This window comes from Pteropus medius, unplaced genomic scaffold, assembly GCF_902729225.1.
Source record: "Pteropus medius unplaced genomic scaffold, Ma_sr-lr_union100, whole genome shotgun sequence".
In the NCBI taxonomy this organism is placed as follows: Eukaryota; Metazoa; Chordata; class Mammalia; order Chiroptera; family Pteropodidae; genus Pteropus; species Pteropus medius.
In genome coordinates this window covers 1,727,673-1,747,991 of record NW_024344374.1, presented here as the reverse complement: position 1 = coordinate 1,747,991, position 20,319 = coordinate 1,727,673, and the positions used below count along the sequence as shown (strand labels likewise).

Sequence of the window (20,319 nt, the reverse complement as noted above, 5' to 3'; positions counted from 1 at the left end):
GAGGCCAATATTACTCTGATACCAAAACGTGGTAAAGATAACACAAAAAAAGAAAACTACAGACCAATAGTTCCCATGAACACAGAGGCAAAAATCCTAAATAAGTTACTAGCGATCCAAATACAGCAACATATTAAAAAGATTACACACCACGATCAAGTGGGCTTCATCCCAGGGGCAAAGGGATGGTTCGATATACGCGAATCGATTAATGTGATACACCACATAAACAAATTAAAAAATAAGAATCATTTGACCATATCAGTAGATGCAGAAAAAGCCTTTGACAAGATCCATTTAAGATCAAAACACTTAACAAAAATCAGTATAGAATGAGAGTACCTTAACATGATAAAGATCATATAAGACAAACTAAAAACCTTCCCTCTAAGATCAGAAACAAGGCAAGGCTGTCCACTAGCGCCACTGTTATTCAATATAATATTGGAGGTCCTAGCAAGTGCAATCAGACAAAAGAGAGATATAAAAGGCATCCAAATAGGAAACGAACAAGTTAAACTGTCACTATTTGCAGATGACATGATTCTCTAATAGAAAACCCTAAAGACTCCACAGGAACACTACTAAAAACAATAAGCAAATACAGTAAAGTTTCTGGATACAAAATCAATGTTCAAAAATCCATAGCGTTCCTATGCTCTAATAATGAAGTATCAGAAAAAGTGGAAAAAATAATTCCTTTTGCACTTGCAACAAAAAAGAATGAAATACCTAGGAATAAATCTAACAAAACATATGAAGGACCTATATAAGGAAAAGTATACAACCCTATTAAAAGAAATTGAAGAAGATAAAAAGAAATGGAAAGATATTCTGTGTTCTTGGGTTGGAAGAATCAAATAGGTAAAATGACCTTATTACCTAAAGCATTATAGAGATTTAACGCAATCTCCATCGAAATCCCATCAGCTTTTTTTAAAGAAATAGAACAAGAAATCATCAGATTTGTATGGAAACACAAAAGACTCCGAATTGCCAAAGCCATCCTGAGAAAAAAGAATGAGGCTGGAGGCATCATTCTGCTTGACTTCAAATTATACTACAAAGCGACAGTAATCAAAATAGCATGGTATTGGCAGCAAAACAGACACATGGACCAGTGGAACAGAATCAAGAGTCCAGAAGTAAACCCGTATTTATATGGACAAATAATTTTTGACAAAAAAGCCAAAAACATACAGTGGAGAAAGGAAAACTTCTTCAATAAAGGGTGCTGGGAAAACTGGAAAGCCACCTGCAAAAGAATGAAACTAGAATGATAGACTGTTGTCTATCACCACACACCAAATTTAACTCAAAATGGATTAAGGACCTGAATATAAGACCTGAAACAATAAAATGCATAGAAGAAAACATAAGAATTAAACTCAAGGACCTTGGACTTAAAAAGAATTTTATGAATTTGACCTCAAAAGCAAGGGAAGTAAAAGCTAAAATAAATGCATGGGACTACATCAAACTAAAAAGCTTCTGCTTAGCAAAGGAAATCGTCAACAAGGTAAAGAGACAACCATTCGAATGGAAAAATATATTTGCAAGCAATGCCTCTGATAAGGGCCTAATATCCAAAATATACAAAGAACTCACACAACTCAATAACAACAAAAAACTAAATGATCCAATCAAAAAAAATGGGCAGAGGATCTGAACAGACATTCCTCCCTAGCGGACATACAAATGGCCAACAAATATTTGAAAAGATGCTCAACATCGCTAGCTATTAGGGAAATGCAAATCAAAACCACAATGAGATACCATCTCACACCTGTTAGAATAGCTATAATCAACAGGACAAGTAATAACAAATACTGGAGAGGAGGTGGAGAAAAAGGAACCCTCATACACAGCTGGTAGGACTGCAAATTAGTGCAGCCACTATGGAAAACAGTATGGAGGTTCTTCAAAAAACTAAGAATTGATTTACTATATGATCCAGCAATCCCTCTATTCCAAAGACTTGAAAACTCATATCTGAAACGATATTTGCACACCAATGTTCATAGCAGCATTATTCACAGTGGCCAGGACATGGAAGCAATCTAAGTATCCTACGATAGATGACTAGATAAAGAAGGTGTGGTATATATATACAATGGAATATTACTCAGTCATAAGAAGAGATGAAATACTGCCATTTGCGACAACATGGATGGACCTTGAGATAATCATGCTAAAGGAAATAACCCAGACGGAAGAAATTGAAAATCACATGATATCACTTATATGTGGGATATAAACCTAAAAGCAACAAATGAACAAGACAAACAAACAGAGACTCGTGGACATGGACTACAGACTAGTGGAAACCAGAGAGTGGGGGGTGAAGGAGGAGGGGGTAGGTAGACGGGGTAAAGGGGGTCAAATATGTAGTGACAGAAAGAAACCTATGGGAGGTGAACACACAGTGTAAATATATATATGCCTTACTGTTAAAGTGTACAGCTGAACTTACTGGATTTCATTAACCAATGTCACCATAAAAACATATAGAGAGATACATGAAAGAATAAAATGTATTATTTGTACTACTTTTTAAGCCAAAATAAATTCAAATATATTTATATATATATGTATATATATACATATATATATATAATGATGATATATGTGTGTGTGTGTGTGTATGTGTGTGTGTGTGTGTGTGTGTGTGTGTGTGTATATATATATATACATAAAAGCAGTGCAGTGTTGTGTATAATGCTATGGAAAAAATGAAAAAAAATCTAAATGACCATCATCAGAGAAGCAGTTAAATAAGCCATGGTCATTTGTTCTATGGAACACTAGACAGGAGCAATTCAAGAGTGTGGTAGTGGTAGGTCAACATCACCATGAGAAGACCCCCAAGACATACTCTTAAGTAAAAACAATGAACCAAATACAATAATGTTGAACAACAATATTAAAGCATGGAATCATTTATGGGCAAAAATGCAAACACTATATATTTCTATACACACATATATATGAAATGCCCAGAAAGAGTCTGCAATACACCAAAATGTTAATTCTTATTTTGAGAAAATCCTGGGAATAGGGAAGATGATCAAAGGAGCTTTAAATTTATTTAATTATATTATTTAATTGTATTTGGATTTCTTAAAATAAAATGTTCATTTATTAATTGTATACTTAAAACTTTAACATGTTATGTCACATCCAATCTGAGGAATACAATGCATCTATTCAAAAGAATGTAGCAGCTTCACATGCACTAACATGACAAAAAGAAAACTATACACCATATGTATATAAACAATATGTACAGCCAGAAATCATTTACTGGGGGAAACCAGAAAACTATTTATTTCTATAGGCACATACACATGCAGGTAATACATAAAGTTAGGTGTGCAATACACAACCAAACTGTTATCTGTTGTTACCTGTTAGGGAGAGGCCTATTTATGCAAAAACAAACAAAAAAACTATGCAAATGTACGTGTGAGTTCAGTACAGTAACATCATGATACTGTATTAACATGGGAATTCATCTATATGTGCTCAGGAGAAAATAAAAAAGAGAGAGATAAAAATTTAAATAGTGCAACCCACCATTCCACACAACAAAATGTGCCCAGGAGTGAACATGAGTTGGCAGATGTGAATTTTCTGTGGTGTACACATCCTGTCAAGTGAAGTGATGCCAAGGTATAATGATATGCATCTGGTGACAACTCAAGAAATGGTGACCTGTTCCAATCTGGAAGACAAATTGGTTATGAGAAACTTACTAAAAGACAGGATGTCAATCTCCAGTACAGCAATTTCTCCTAAACCTAAAAATTTTCAAGTTATTTTGATGATACATGGTCATACTGTCTGTAGAGCCAAACCTCTATGTAAGATGTAATACCACTATGTCTCTAATACAGTTATATTGATATCTTTCTAAATATATGTATAGATACTGTTCAGTATTGCCCCATACAATAGTGACTGATGTCGACAATGGTCAGTCAGCACAGTAAATGAGCATGATCTTTTATTTTGGTTAGTGGACACTAGCTGCCATATGGAGCCATCTTCACATTGAAAGGAAATATAAAGAGAGTGCTTAAGAGTATAGGAGTATGGACTCTGGAGGCTTAATTGCACGGGTATAAACCCTGGTTCCAGCACTTACTCTTTGTATGAACTCAACAGCTTAACTGCTTGCTTTACCATAACATGCAGTATTATGTATACAGTATTACAATTTTACTACCATTAATTCCCCTTAATATTATCACAATGAGAGAGGCTGCTTGTGTACCAGTTTTGCAACCTTTTGGTAGGATCTCTAACCCCTTTGGGCTTAAATCTCAACTTTCATAAAATGGGAATAATATATTACTTAAAAGGATTTTAGATGAGAGAATATACATAAAACACATATTTATTATCTAGTACATGTCAGATACTCTGTTGATTTATCTGCTGAATGGACTGATAACTGACCGCAGAGAAAAGAGGTAGGCAAAACGCAACCCTTAGGTTGCTTCTGACTCAATTCTCTGAGTCCAAGATATACTTCTTTTGAGTTCTTATTGCAAGGCTGGGATAAGAATGACACATCATGGCACTGAAAAAGTATTCATAACTCCAAGAGTTTTAAATCACTGAAACTAAGATTTTATTAGACAAAAAGAAAAAAAAAAGGAAAAGAGATTTGAAGGGAATTCTCCCACACATCAGTCCTTTTGTCTAATTTTCAAACGTGCCACCCAGAAAATTTTCTCTAACTCAAATAGGGCTTTCTATAACACTCTCTTCAATACCTACACATTTCACAGTAACACATTTTTACAGTATGAGGATATTGTGACAAAGTTATTGGTGTTATGCTCCTTTGAATATATCATACTGGTACCATAATTAGTTTAATGTGAAGTTAAACTATGAAAATATAGAAAGTTAGCCAGAAACAGCTTGTATATCTTTACGGCATATAAATAATATTTGGTAGGAAAAAAATATATTTGGTAGGAAAAAATTGTTTATATGATATTTTTAATTTCTCGCTTTTATCTTCTCAATTTTAAGAAAAAAAAAGACGCATTCTTTAGCTAAGGAACAGCTGTGTTAATTAGAACACATTATTTTATTTTTAACATACTGACATTTAAAAGAGCAAAAAAAAATTCTCTGTCCTACCTTGAGTTAACATGTTTATAACATACTATCAAAAGAATTATTTTCCCCAAAACTCTTGGCAAAATTAGTCACACTGAGAATCTAATTCAAAGTATAAGATGTTTAAAGTACATATAATCACCTATGGACTTTAATGTAAAAATATTTTCATTATGAAATGAAAGCAAAAAAAAAAAGTCACATTCTACACCCATAAATTCACTTCAAATCACATCTACGAAAATAATCCCGCACTCTGGCTAAAGTGAATCATTAGACTGTGTTTAAAATTGTTTCATTGACTTAGTTAAACAAAGCTTAGAAAGATATTTTTTAATACATTGCATACATGACTTCTTTATTTTGATGTAGTCAGTCTATTTTAGTTCTACAGTATGTCCCTATTTTTAAGAAACAGTCACTATAGCTATTTTCAAAACATTAGGCTTGCTGGTGGTTGATATGACTTCCAGAAAGAAGCAGGGGAATGTTCTAGCCTCAACTCCAGATGTTAAGTACTTTTTTAGTTAAGTACTAAATTGCACATTAATGAACTTTTGCCCCAGTCTTCCACCTTCATAGGTTTATCTCCTTAAAAAGAGAAAATTTAACAACATAAGCTATTTCATATGCCTCAAGCATACTTTTTATCAAAATTATTAAAAAATAATGATATAGGCCACAAAGGCTTAGAGATTATCCTTGATACAATAGATTCAAGGAGTTCTGAATCAGGTTTGAATCATAGTAGGCTAAGTAAATCCACAACCCACTTGTGGTTATTTCTCTAGTTTCTTAATGTATAACTTGAATTTGACAAATGGCACAATCTCCACTACTGATTCTCAGATTCATGGATTGAGGACCATTATGGCAGAAATGATGAAGTAGAAGCCCCCAACAGTTTCTTCTCTTCACCAAGTTATTTTTAAAAGGCAAAACCACAGAGATGGGTGTCACCACCAAAAACTCAAAAGATGACAAGATGGTGAGAGCTATCACATGCTATTTAACTTGCCTGTTTGGTCTACATATAAGGTAAATGGATTTGGAGAATGACTGTGATTATCATAAATGCAGACAAGTACATTTCATGAACCTTGTAAACTATGCTGCTACCTCCAATTGCAGCTGATATTCCAGATGCAGTCTTTTTACTGGAACAAATCAATGTAACTCCTGTAACCTAGTAATCACGTTTTTTTTCTCTATATTAATTTGCAAAGAATCTGAGGAACACTTTGCTCTTACATGGCAAGGTTAAGAGTACACTATGAGTCTTGCCTCCTGCTCTCTAACAAAGTCCACAGAGATTTTGATCATACTGAGACTCCATACAACATCACACTGGCTCACCACACTAAAGACATTATACTGACTGTATCTCTGGGCAGGAAGTAGCCAGTATTTTAGATATGACACATGCAAACCAGAAATTGGGAAGTTAAACCCCACTCCTAGGTTTCTATACCAGTCAGAGTCCGGTCAGGAAACAGAAAATACATAGTTATTTTAATAGAGAATTTAATATAAAGTAAGTAGGTTAAAACATAAATTTTTTAAAAAGTAGATATAAAATTATTAACTAGATTGCTGAAAAGGTAAAAAGTAAATACTACAGTATCATAGAGGTATCAACAGCAGAAAGCAGGCACCACTACTTGGGGAACAAAGGATAGCTGGAAATCATTAAAAGTTAGAAACTTGTTGGAAAAGCACTTTAGAGCCAAAACTGAGACTCCTGAGAGGAGACACTGCTCAGCCAGTGCTCTAGCCCAGCTCACCCACTGTACAAATAAATATCCCAAGCTACCTAGTTTGCAGTCGAGTTTAAACTAAACACAGGTCTCCTGGCTTCATGAGTTCTTTCTACCAGATCACACTCCCTGACCAACATTTTATGTCAGGTCACTCAAATATTCTAACTTCCTTTTCAATTAAAAAACATGGAAGGCAATTTAAGTAAGATTCTCTAAACATACAGAAGTAAATTATGGACTCTCATTTCTGAAACATCGTTTTCCACTCCACAGTGGGCAGAACCTTTTTAAAACATCAAATAACAAAGGGAGTTTTGGGGTACCATGAATGTTCTATATTTAACTGGATGTTGATTACTTAAGTGTTCACTGCGAAAATTCATTAAGCTATATATTTATGATTTTTGCACTTTTCTGTATGTTTTAATATGACAATCCATAAAGATAGCAAAACTATGCTGCTACCTTTTCCAGAATCCCCAGGACTGATAAATTCTTGACTTATTAATCCTTTCATCTCCCACAAACAGAAGAAGGGACAATGACAAACTTTATTCCTGACAAAGTAGAAAATGACAAGTGATATGGAAACGACAGAAATCCTGAGAGAATATAACCAAGCCAAATGATAACTTGTTGAGAAATTGCTAAATGTTGAGAAATCAGGAACATTAAAGGGCACTGCAAAAAGAGAGCACAGAATAGTTGAAAATCTCAGAATTAGCCCAAGAACTAGCTCCATAATCTACTAAACTGTATGATTTAGGAAGATTATTTTATTACTCTAAGACTATTCCTCATTTACAAAATGAGTTTAGTAATACCTACCTTAAAGGGACATGTAAGGATCAGAATTAAGATACTGTAATGTTTTGCATGTATCTGAAATAAATGAGTATTATTATTGTATAGGAAAGGTAGCGCAATCTTTGTGACTCAATCAAAAGAAGAAGACTACGACACCAGCCCTTTGCGTTTCTTTAGTGCTATAACAGTGTCCTTCATCTTGGTATCTTCAACATCTAATATAGTACCTGATATGCAGTCATTTCAATGAATATTTGCTTAATTGAACTACATGTGATTTGAAAGAGGCTAGCAAAATAGTAGTAAGGGAATTAAGAGTAATATAATAGATTGTGTGGGTAAAAATGAAAATAACTTTAGATTAAATTTTCAAGAAGTCTTACAAAAAATAGCAATAGAATATGAATGTAGGCTTCAAGAAATGTGCTTATTTTAATGAAGATTTAAATAAAAAAGAGAAGACAGATGAAAAATGTAAGGTAAAAAAGATTAAAATCAATGATGTAAACGTTCTGTTAAAATGGCTCCTAACAGAGCAGAAAAAAAAAAAAATGGCACAGATGATAGAGACTCTGTTCATCCCTCTGGCGATCAAATCAAAGTTGTAACAGAAACAAGGAGCAGCAGCAAGGAAAAATCGCCTGGGATCTAGAAGAACAAGCCATACAACTAGGGAGAAGTCCAAGAAAGCACCCTGCAACAGCAGAAGGAAGGATGGGGCGAGGACATAGGGCTGCCCGGTCCCGAGCAGCTGAATAAGATGGAGGCTGCGGCAGCGGCAGCCACCTCTTAAAGGGGCCGCGTCCTCCAGCAGATTTTCCTGGTGACAGACCTGCTCACTCTGAACACCAGTGCTGATTCGGCTGCGGGCAGGGGGCACCAGGGACTTACAGGGAGACATCGTCGCACTGAGGGCCAAGGCGAGACTCGTTCTGTACAGAAGTGCCAGCAGTATCCATTGCTCCCTGTTGAGCCCTCCCCACTCCCGCTGTGCAGACACAGCGCCACAATAGCCATGACTTCATCAAACTGGGTAACAGAGGTCTCTCTGCCCAGAAAAGCCGCCTCCCCCAACTCGCGGCCCCCACCCAAGCCACATTCAGGTGTGTATCCTCAGCGAGTCAGATGCTCCTTGCTGAGACTCACACTGGTGGAGGCAGCTGGCTTCGGTTTCTGGTGTGGCCTTTTGAGGCAACTATAAACACAGCATCTGTGGATTGCTTGCTGAATCTTAACAGGTGGCCCTGGAGGAGTAGAGGCTTGGGCTAAGTTTGGCCTGCAGCTGAACCCCTCTCAGGACTGTGCCACTGGACACCTACTTCACAAATCCACACTAATAAGACTGGGAGACTTAGGAGCTTTGCTTAGTACATAGAAGCAGATATGGAAAGGCAGCCAAAATGGGAAGACAAAGAAACAGAAACCACATGAGAGAACAGAACGGAGATCCAGATATAATGGAGTCAGTAATCTATCAGACGCAGAGTTCAAAACACTGGTTTTTTAGATGCTCAACGAACTTTGGGAAGTGTAAATAAATTCAGTGAGAACTTCAACAAAGAGATTAAAAAAACATAAAAATGAAAGTGAAAATTATAAAAGGGAACCAGTATGAAAAGAATACATTATCTAAGATGAGAAATATATTAAATGGAATAAACAAAAAAATAAACAAAGTGAATAAAGAAGAGGAACAGATGCCCTATCTAGAGGACAGGAAAGCCAAGGACACAATCAGAAAGGCAAGAGATAAGATGCCAAAACTATAAAAATAATTTAAGGAGCATAAGGGACACTATTAAGGGTCCAAATATCCATCTGATTGGCATAACTGAAGAAAATCAATATGTTGAACAGCTGTTCGAAGAAATAATAATGGAAAACTTCCCTAACCTGGTGAAGGAAATGGACATAAAACCCCAGGATGCTCAGAGAATTCCAAAAATCAGGGATCCAAAGAGGCCCACACCAAGACACATCATAATTAAAATGCCAAAGGTTAAATATAAAGAAAGAATATTAAAAGCAGCAAGAGAAAAACAGTTACTTATAAGGGAAAATCCATAAGACTGGCAGCTGATTTCTCAAAAGAAACTATGCAGGACAGAAAGGCTTGGCAAAAAAATATTCAACAGGATAAAGACCCAGGATCTACAACCAAGAATAATTTATCCAGCAAAGATATCATTTAGAGTTGAAGGACAGATAAAGAGCTTCCCAGACAAAAATAAGCTAAAGGAATTTATCAACACCAAGCCAGTATTACAGGAAATGTTGGAGGAACTTCTTTAAGAAGAAAAAACATGTATCAAAAATAGGAATAAAGAATGGTAACAACTACATTCCTATCAATAAGTACCTTAAATGGAAAAGAATTAAGTGTTCCAACCAAAAGATAGAGTGGCTGAAAGGATAAGAAAACAAGACCCCATACATATGAAAAGGGAGGGGATGGAAAAAGATATTGCTTTGATGAACCTAGAAGGTATTTAAGTCAGACAGAGAAAGATAAACACTATATGATTTCACTTATATGCAGAAGCTAAGGAATTAAAAGAACAAATTAATCAAAAACAGTCTCACAAATATAGTGGACAATTTGGTATCAGACAGAGGGAGAGGGGTTCGGGGGGGGGCTGGGAGAATGGGGTGAAAGGCTAAAGAAGTACAAATTAGTAGCTGATGGATGGTCACAGGGATGGGGAGCATGGCATAGGGAATATAGTTAGCATTAATACATTGTCTAGGTGGAGGATCAGGCGGGGAGGGAACAATTAGGGAGATTGTTTTACTAACTATATAGATGTCTAACCAATGTACTTGAAACTAAATTAAAAAAATTTTTTTAAATGGCTCCTAATAGCTCCCAAAGCTTTATTTTCCAACTTCCTAATAAAATGCCCAGGAAAATAGAAATTAAACAAAACAAAACAAAACAAAGACCTATACTATTAGCCAAAACTGAAAATATAGACAATCAGATGCCAGGGTTCAGGAGGAACTAAAGTTAATTATGAGATAAATGGAGGTAAACTAAGAAATAAAAAACAATCCAATTTTTTAAATATCCTGAAATCTTTGCTTATGAAGCACAAATCACACGGAAAAGGAAAGGAGGATGGGGAGGAGTGGGGGGAGGGGGGACCATCATCTTTCCTTGCATGTGAAGGCCTACAACCTGAACCAAATAAAAAAGGGATGGTATCCTTATCCATGTCACAAATAAAAAGAGTTAATCCCCCTTTACTCTGTTGCCTCTGCTAGCATTTTTTAAGATCTAGGCAGAGACTACAAATAGTAAGACATACATGGTAGGAAAATGGGTAGTAAGATATTGGAAGTGGTAGAGTACATTTCAAGAGTCAGAATCTCAAGGAGTAACATGCTTGAGAAGATAAAGAACCCTGGTAGCAGTACATAAGTACATAGTTTTATTGTACTATAAGTCTGCGTTCTATACAACCAATCACGGGGATAGAAAAAGTTGCCAATTTTAAGTAAAAATTTATATAATGTATTAGAAAATCAAAATCCCTAATGAATTAAAATACATCAGACAAGTAGAGTTTATTCCAAGAATGTAGACGAGTCATTATTTAAAATGCATTATATTACATTTTAGAGAGAAAAAACATGATCAACTCAATAGATTTACAGAAGAGAAAATACAAATGGCCAATAAACTTAAGTAAGAACTCGTTATTAACCATGACAGATACAAATAAAAACTACATTTTCTGACCATTAGAATGACAAGGTATTTTAAGATTGCTAAAAGCCAATACTGTGGAATTTAGTCTAACACTTTTGGTAAAAGCTTAAATAGGTATAGTATACTATTTTGTGTTAATTCTATTCCTTTTACCTGTTGCAAGTACTAGTACTGGAATATAAAATATTTTTCACACCATGTGCAATACTGCGACAGCATTCAATTAGTACAGTGAGTCTCAAATTTTTTTGGTCTCAGGACTTCTCTGCACCCCTAAACATTAGTGAGCAGATGAACGGTTGCCTGGGGCTGGGGGAGGGCTGACTACAAAACGGCAGAAGGGAATCTGGGGTGGATGATGAAACTGTTCTATATCTTGATTGTGGGGGTGGTTACATGATTATATGTGCTCATCCAAAAATGAAGAACTTTATAGTAAAAAAGTGAATATAAGTAAATTAAACCTTTAAAAAGCCTGACAAAAAAAATTCTTGAAGACCCCAAAGATCTTTTGCTTATATGGGTTGCATGTATCAAAATTAGACTAGTATAAATTATAACGGGAAATTTTTAGAGTTCTTTATGCATTCATTTCAAAAATAATAAATGCACTAAATGTTAACATAAATAATGTATTCATTATGAAAACTACTTTCCAAAGCAAAAACCATTTAGTGAGAAAAGCCACACTGTTTAAATTTTAGCAAATCTCTTTAAGGTTTGGCTTTAAACAGAAAACAGCTGGATTCTCATAACTGCTTCTACATTCAATCTGTTATAGTATCCCAAGTCATATAGCCCCTGGAAAACTCCACTGTACACTTGTGAGAAAATGAGTGTGAAAAGACAAATAACATCTACATATTATTATGAAAATAATTTTGACCTGCAAGTGTCAGGAACCCCTGGGGTTCCTGGACCACACTTTGAGAACCTCTGATTTAACCTACACAAGGAAATATCAATTCCTGAATATGACATGAGAAAATGTACTTTTCAAATCAAGGAAGCAATAGCTTATGCAGATGATCTGTCCTGATTTAATGCAATAATATTCCCCTTATCCAAGTCAACTCTTCTACCAACAATGACTTAGACTGGGCTACAAACTTCAATGCAAATAAAAAATATTTTTGAGATACAAAGTTTAAAAAAAAACAGTAGTCCATAACAAGTACAGCATTATCCGGAGCTCTCATTCATCAACTTTCTGTAGAACAAGGAAGATTAAAGGCAGCATAAACACACAGGAAGTAGAAAAAGAAAACAAACGTCTGACCTCACAAAAAGAGGCAATTCAAAAAATGAAAAGGCTGGTAAAGTAACTGCACAAGTAAAGCAATATTAGAGCAAACATATCCTGAATGTAAAATACAAGAAAATATGAATATTACTCCTTGACCCTATAGTGAAAAGAACACAAAACGCTGTCTATTAACACAACATCCCCATTCTACAGATAGTAAATCTATGCCAAATGACTCACTCTTGTATAATGTCACTCACAAATCGAAAATAGAAATCCAGTCTCTTCTCGATAATCGTTTTGTCTAACATGCTAAGCAAGGTGGTAGCACACTCCGTTAAAGGGAATACAGGCATATCTCGGAGATATTGCTGTTCGGTTCCAGATGACAGCAATAAAAAGAGTATGGCAATCATGTGAGTGGTAAACTTTTTGCTGGTAAGGAGCGTTTTGTGTTTTTTTCTTTTGGGTTAAAAAACCCCGCCATATCTGTGAAGCCCAGTGAAGCAAAGCTCAATAAAAGAGGGTATGCCTGATGGATGTGCCTACTTGAGACTTTTTAAGTGTTTATACAACTTTCATTACTGGAGAGCAGTCCATAACTATTCATTACTCCAAGCGACTAAGTCAGACTTGCTGCCTCTGGGAGCTTTGTTCCTAGGTGACTTTTAAATACTTTGCAAGGAAGTGGTGGCACCCCAGGGAGACCGCGCAACTCCTGGTCAGGCACCCGCAGTACCCTGGCTCCGCAGGCTGCAGCGCCTCCCACTCACCAGTCCGGGGAGTCCTTCCCGAGGTTTGTAGGGCCAGCCCCAGGCGTCGCGGACCTCAGGTCGCAACTCCTTTGGCGAGTACTGGGGCCACCGCCCTTCCCGGCCTCAGTTTCCCCATGTGTACTGAACGGGTCAGTGGAGCCGGCTCTTGACACCCCTCTAGCTTGACTACATGACTTTCTAGGGCAGAGGTAAGCTCGGCCGCTCAGCCGGCTCACGCCGTCCTCACCGTGAAGGGGACCCTGAGGTGGCCAGTCTGCGGCGCCCCGAACTCACCCGACTGACGCTTCAGCGCCATCAAGGATACCAGGTAGTGGGCGATGTCAAAAAAGGGGAACATAGACGTGCGAGCAAAGGCAAGGGTCAGCTCATCCCACGGAGAGGCCATGACGACGACCTACCACCACCACCGGAGGTGCCCAGGCGACGGGTTCACGGCTTGCGCGGTGAGAGGTGGGGGAGGGGCGGCCGCGGCCGCGCGCTCTTCTGCGCGCCCTCGAGGAGCCCTGCGCGTGCGCCCTGGCACCCGCGCCGGCGAGCGGAGGGGCGGGGCCGCGAACCCGGGGAGCCACAGGCGCGCGCGCGCGCGGGCGGGCGACGGGTGGGCGGGGTGAAAGAGTTCTCGCTATTTTCCGCAGGTCTGATGTTCTCCTAATAAGGGGCCAGCATGTTCGTGCTGGAATCTGGGCCAGGCCCGGGAGAATGGGCAGATGAATCAAACATAAATAATGAATAAAAATGCATTGCTAATGTTAACATTTAGTGTATTTACGGTTTTAAAATGAATACATAAAAAACTGTAAATTTTTTCTATTATAACTTCTAATATGTTAAATATAACTAACCCACAAAAGTTTGGTGGAGTCTTCAAGAAATTATTTTAAGTGAGTTATTTTTTTTTTAATTTGATTTATATACATATATGCACCCGTTTTCACATAAAGTTCTATGGTTTGGGATAAACACATGCAATCTAAAGGGAAGAATCTCAAATTTATTTCTATAAGTTGATGTTATTCTCCTGTATTTATCGAGCAACTACAGTACTCAAGTCATACTGTGACTTATTGGAGATATATAAAAAGAGTATGATTAATATCCTGCTCTCAAGAAACTTGTGTTCTCCCAAGAGAAATTTAAAAAATTTTTAAAGGACGCATGTAATTTGCACAAAGCAGGTAGTGAGAAGTATAGGAGCCATACTATGGCAGTTCCCAGGAGAGGAAGATTATTTCAGGGAAGTGGTGAGGTGAACTAGCCTTTGAAAGCTAGGTAGAGATGGAGGAAGGTATTTGGGCTAGACTACAAAGTCAGTAATGAGACTGGAAAAAAAAGTCCTTGAGTCTAGGCTCTTCATCACAACAGTACACTCAGGCATATCACAGCCAGAATTCAGACTGGATTAAAATTGCTACACTGGGTTTCCTTTTTCTTTCTTTCTCTTTTTTTGGGGGGGAGGTGCGGGGGGGGGGCAAGGAGGAGGATCATTCAACCAAACAACAAAATTAGGAATAGATTGGTAAAAAGAGATAGGGAAGATCGGAGGGTATTCATGGTCCAAGCAAAAGGTAGTAGAGGCTGAGGACAATAAGAGTAGGGACCTGGATTGTGCGGGGGGAAAGCAGTAGAAACAGAATAGACTGTCAACTGATGTCAACTCAATTTTGTCAAAGAAGGATATGGGGAATGGGTGAGTAGGAGAATTATGGTTGCATTCAGAGAAGTAAGAAACAAGAAGGAGGAGCCGGTTTGGGTAGGAAAAACAAATTTAGTTTGGTATTTTTTTTTTTTTTCCGATGTGTCAACAAATCATGCTGGCACCAGGAAACTGGAAATACATAATGTGCTGCTAAATAGATAAGAGCTGCATGGGAGTATGCACTGCAAAGGGAGACTTACATTGATTTTTTTTTTTAACCTGAATGTTTATGTTTGTTTTAATTCCCTTAACAAATGTTTTTTGCATGCTTGTTAGGTACCAGGCATTTTGCTGGATGTCAGAGATTGTGCCATAAACACTAAGTGTTCAAAACATGGGGAAATTGTAGTAAATCTCTACATTTTATTACTTATTAAGAAATAATAGACTTGCTAAAATACTTTTTGTATGTGGTTTCCCAAGCAAGCATTTCTTATAGAGAAAAGTTTTTAGATCTCTAGCAAAGCTAAAGAAAAAAAGCAACACCTGTGATTATTTATACTTTCATGTTTTAGTTGATTCTTTGTATACTTTTTATACATTCTTTTATCTTCGTTATAAATGAATAAATTATTTGGGGGCAGTGTGTACCTCTACACAAACATTATAGCCAAGCCACTAATATTTATCATCAAATTAACTGAAGAACAACTCACATAAGCCTTCCTAGTCTCAGCTTGCTGGGTCCAGGTGGCAACATCCCAAAACTCGGTATCACAAATGTAATCCTATTTCTTCTCTGCAATACTGCTTTCTATCCACTGAGTGGCATGCCTTTCACTTTGGGAAATCAATAACAATAACTTTTCAAAGAACCATAAAGAGTCCATGATTAGAAAGTTTCATATTAAAGGGTCCTCTAAAACTTTAGTATGCTGGTTAAGCATTTTCATTCTAAAGTTATTTTGATAGGTATTTGATAACTACACCCTACCAAATGACAGTGTAATGTATGACGTTTCAGACAAAATGTGCTTAATTTGAATTCAACTTTTATAATGTTCAATATCATCAAGGAGAATTGCCCTCAAGAAGAAAACCCACTGAATGAGTAAAATGAGGTGTTGGTGCATGAGATCTAAGAGATAAACCAATTTAGGTGTACACTCAACCCTTTAGGCTCAGCATATATCTAATAATATTGCCTTTGATATGGTGACTTGGAAAATCTGACTCAGCTCACTTATTTCTCACACTGGAAACTGAAATCCCAACCAAAGTGAGGGATTTACTGGAAAGCTACCGGGAAACCTCATGAAAACCAAGGAATTGTTGAGCCATCAAGCCCCAAGAAGGGCAAGAAGCTGGGCATTTCTGGGCCCAGCAGCAGCAGGTGGGTGTGAGCTGCTCTCAATTACTGATAGTGTCAATATTGTTCAGTCTCTGTGTCCCCCTATTCAATAAAGAGAGCCTGCCTTGCTCTGGGACAGATGTCCTCTTCTGGTTAACCAGCTCTGGAGGGAGGATGAGTCACATGGACCTAAAGCATCCCTAGGTATCAAAGGCAATGGGAAGGGAGGGAGCCAGGCAGCCATCACAAGAGATATCTATTACAATCATTTCCTTTAGCCTATTTATTTCAGAGTAGTTAACTCAAGGCTAGAGAGCGATCACAAAGGCAGCTAGTGACAGATCAGGATTTGCTATTATCCTGTTATAACCAATCTCCCCTAAGTACTCCTCCTGGGCTTTCTCCTATCCTGCAGACTCAAAATACTCTCCCAAAGCTGTCGTATACTGACAGATCCAGCATCCCTACAGCAATGAAAAGGCCACCAGATGAGAGCCAGGAGGACCTATTGGGAGTCAGGGCTTTGGATGAACAGCCAGGATTAAAGGAGTTTGGGGTTTTTTAAATTTTTTAAATTTTTATTTTTAATTTTTTTTTAATTTTTTATTTTTTTAGGCAAGGCAACCCTTGTTTGACCTCACAGATTGCAAGGACCTGGTCAGCTTACAATCCCTTATTTTTGTATTTTTTTACTCCTACAGCACCTGGTCTTCCCAGGTGGTCTCCCATCCAAGTACTAACCAGGCCTGACCCTGCTTAGCCTCCGAGATCAGACGGACTGGGCTTGTTCAGGGTAGTATGGCCATAGACTAAAGGAGTTTGTAGTTTCCAACATAACCAGTTTGTTGAAGGAGCTGAACTCAGTGGGGGCACAATCAGTAAGTAGATTTATCTTCCTCCAGACAAAGCCCCCCACCAAGATCCTGGGTCAGATCTCCCCTTTCCATACTTTAACACTATCTCAGCAGATTCCACTGCTTCCTTGTCATTTATGATAATAAATAAATAGATAGATAGATGATAGATAGATAGATAGATAGATAGATAGATAGATAGATAGATAGATAATTGAAAGTCCAGTCTAGTTGAAATATCAATTTTGCATCAAATTCAGAGCTTCTTCCATTCCATCACCTCAGGGCTGCCTGGCCCATAGGCTCGCAATGGGGAAAAGGGGCACGGTTTGATCTTTCAACCTTTCCTCATCTTCTGCTCCTTCCATCTTCTGCATTTTCCAGGGGCAAAGTAGTAGGTAAGGAAATTGTAGAAAAGGAAGAGAAGGCTTTCTAGTTAGCAAGTATTGGTTATAGTTTTTGTTTTTGTTTTAGCTATTGATATTCTTTCTGGCAGGCTCCCAGTGCTGACTCATTCATGGGGTACATTCGTGGATTCCACAATTATGCCATGGACTTCTATACAGCAAGTTCTCTCAACATCTACACTTATGGCAGACACCAGCAGATGGCTAACCAAACATGTATGTACAACTCTGCATGTTGAGTTAAAACATTAAATATGGTTTTTCTAGCCTCACAGCAAGGGGTGGCCATGTGTTAGAATATTGGCCAATGAAACTGAAAAGTAAGTCTGTTGACATGCTTTTGGGAACAAAGTAAAGAAGAACGAATCTGAAAGACCAACACTACTCAACTTTAAGGCTTACTCTACAACCACAGAGATCAAGACAATGTGGTATTGGTAAAAGAACAGACAAATACATCAATAAAAACAGTGTGGCTTCTTTTACAAATGTGACTTATGTCCTTGGGATGGGCCCTTCTCCTTTTCTTTTTGCATTGAGCTGCTGTAGCCATCTTGTGACCATACCATGAGAGAAAGAAAATAGTAGATAATAGTAGAAGGTATCAGCTATCTCTCCCTGATTTACTGTTATGTGAGAAAAAATAATCCTTCATCTGTTTCAATAGAATCTGAAATAGTTTGAAGGAGGGAAGCCCCTCCTTCCTCAAGGGACAGGAGTAGAAAAGCAAAGCATTCTGACTCTTTGAGTTCCCTTCTACGAATTCTCTTTCAAATTTTTGACTTCCTGGGCTGTTCAGAGGGAAAGTCTCTGAACCAGTTGTTATCTTTAATTAAGTCCCACTTAGACAATCTAGCTCCTCTCTTTAGAATGTGGAGGTAACATCTTTTATCTTAGGATCTCTAGCTGGCATTCCAAGGTAATAAATTCCAATTAACATCTTGTTATGTCAGAAAACAGGCGAAGGAGAGACATTGGAAAATGATGTCAATGAGTGAAGTTTAAAAGAAAATGCACAGTAGCTAGGGCTAGGAACTTACAAATGTCAGTGATCTGTGTAAACGGGTTGATTGAACAAAAACATTAGCAAAGAGAACGCGATGTGCACCAGATTTTTGGGCAAACAAAAAGATTCCCAGCTAGAGCTTCATAAATGTGTCCAAACAACAGGAAGCTTCAGAAGTACAAATAGAAAGGGCAAGTGCAATTGCAGGTGGGTTCTGAGCATAACAATCGTGGAGGCAAATCATTCCAGTGTAAAGCTATCTTTACATGACCGTGGACAACAAATACGTACTCTATAACTGGAGCCCAGAGTATTCTAGCTTTCACACAGAACATGTCTACATCACATAGCTCTAAATTCTATTTTAAAGTCTATGTTCAATTAGTGGAATTGTACATGTATGTATAGATAGAACATATATTCCAGGGACTGCTCCAATCACTATGTTTTTTAAATATCTGTAAATCTGTATAATCATGTACAATGTAAAATCTATAAAATGTAAAAATATTTATTATCCATGAAGCTGAATATTCTTATAGTTTTGCATACAAAAATTAATCAGTTTTCTTAGTCCAGAAAAAAAAGCTAAAGAGAATATTTTTAATAGCACAATTTCTTGCAGGCATTATGATTATCTCAGAAGGGGATAATTTCCCAAAGCAATTTAAACATGGAAATCTATTTGTTCCCTCTAAGCAGTTCATGAAACTAGAAATCCAGCATAGAGAACCCTGTATAAAGCCTTTCCTATCTTCACTATAGTCAGCTAGACAATCAGGATATTTATAAATATGGATCTCATCTTTCAGATGGGGCCCATCAGATCATAATAGCCAAGTCTTTCCCTCCACCTCTTCACCCACCTCTCTGTTAGGCTTAACCAGCCAGTAGCAGCATATCGAATTGTACGATTGACTTTATACCAGGAGTATAAAGTCACTTGAGAAACTCTCATACTGGGAGACAGTGTGGCGTAGTGATAACAGAACACACAGTCACTAGAGTCAGACACTCTACTTATTGCACAGTCTTATAGAAAGTAGTTGCTAAATCGCTATAGCCTGTGTCTTCACCTTTAACCTAGGATTAATAGTACTTACTTCATGGTGCTATTTCCAAAATTAAGAGAGCATGCATATAAATTGCTTAGCATATACCTGAAACATGGTACTTGCTTGATAAATCTTAGCCATTACTCTTTTCCTATGATATTCAGATCTTTTAGAAGGAACTTAGACATTTCTTTCCAACTGCTTTCTTAATTACTGAAGTTACATAGATTATTACTAATTTTAGAGGCATAATGGTAAAAAGTACAGGTGCTGAAGCCAGATGTCCTGGGTCAAATCCTGGCTCTGCCCTTTGCTGGTTGAATTACCTTGGCCAAGTTTCTCTGTGTCTCAGTTTTCTCATTTCTAAAATGATGACAATAATGCTCTGGTGCTCATGGGGCTTTGTGAGGATTAAATATGTTAATATGTGCAAAGGACAGTGCCTAGCACAGCAAAAGCCCTCAATAAATGTAAGTTATTATTATGCAGAACTTACCCAACATTATACGGACTTTAATAATTTTCTCTTACGATGAATAGAATTCAATTTAAACCTAATTTCATAGAAAATAT

General features: G+C 37.3%; 1 protein-coding gene and 1 pseudogene across 2 annotated transcripts in view; both read right to left on the bottom strand.

The window, feature by feature from the left end:
* Positions 1-13,922, bottom strand: part of TMEM38B (transmembrane protein 38B) — a 47,941-nt gene extending 34,019 nt beyond the window's left edge. Inside the window, exons 1-2 of one of the 2 annotated variants that reach the window (XM_039870633.1) lie at positions 13,711-13,849; positions 3,577-3,724 (exon numbers count right to left, since the gene is read on the bottom strand). Coding sequence is in view for 1 of the 2 variants with exons in the window: in XM_039870632.1 (XP_039726566.1) it covers positions 13,711-13,822 (112 nt within the window). In the remaining variant the exon portion in view is untranslated. Of the gene's footprint in view, positions 1-3,576; positions 3,725-13,710 lie in introns of both variants that reach the window. The other variant, XM_039870632.1, reaches the window with a different exon arrangement.
* Positions 13,923-17,116: 3,194 nt separating this feature from the next.
* Positions 17,117-17,234, bottom strand: LOC120608807 (uncharacterized; annotated as a pseudogene).
* Positions 17,235-20,319: the final 3,085 nt, after the last annotated feature.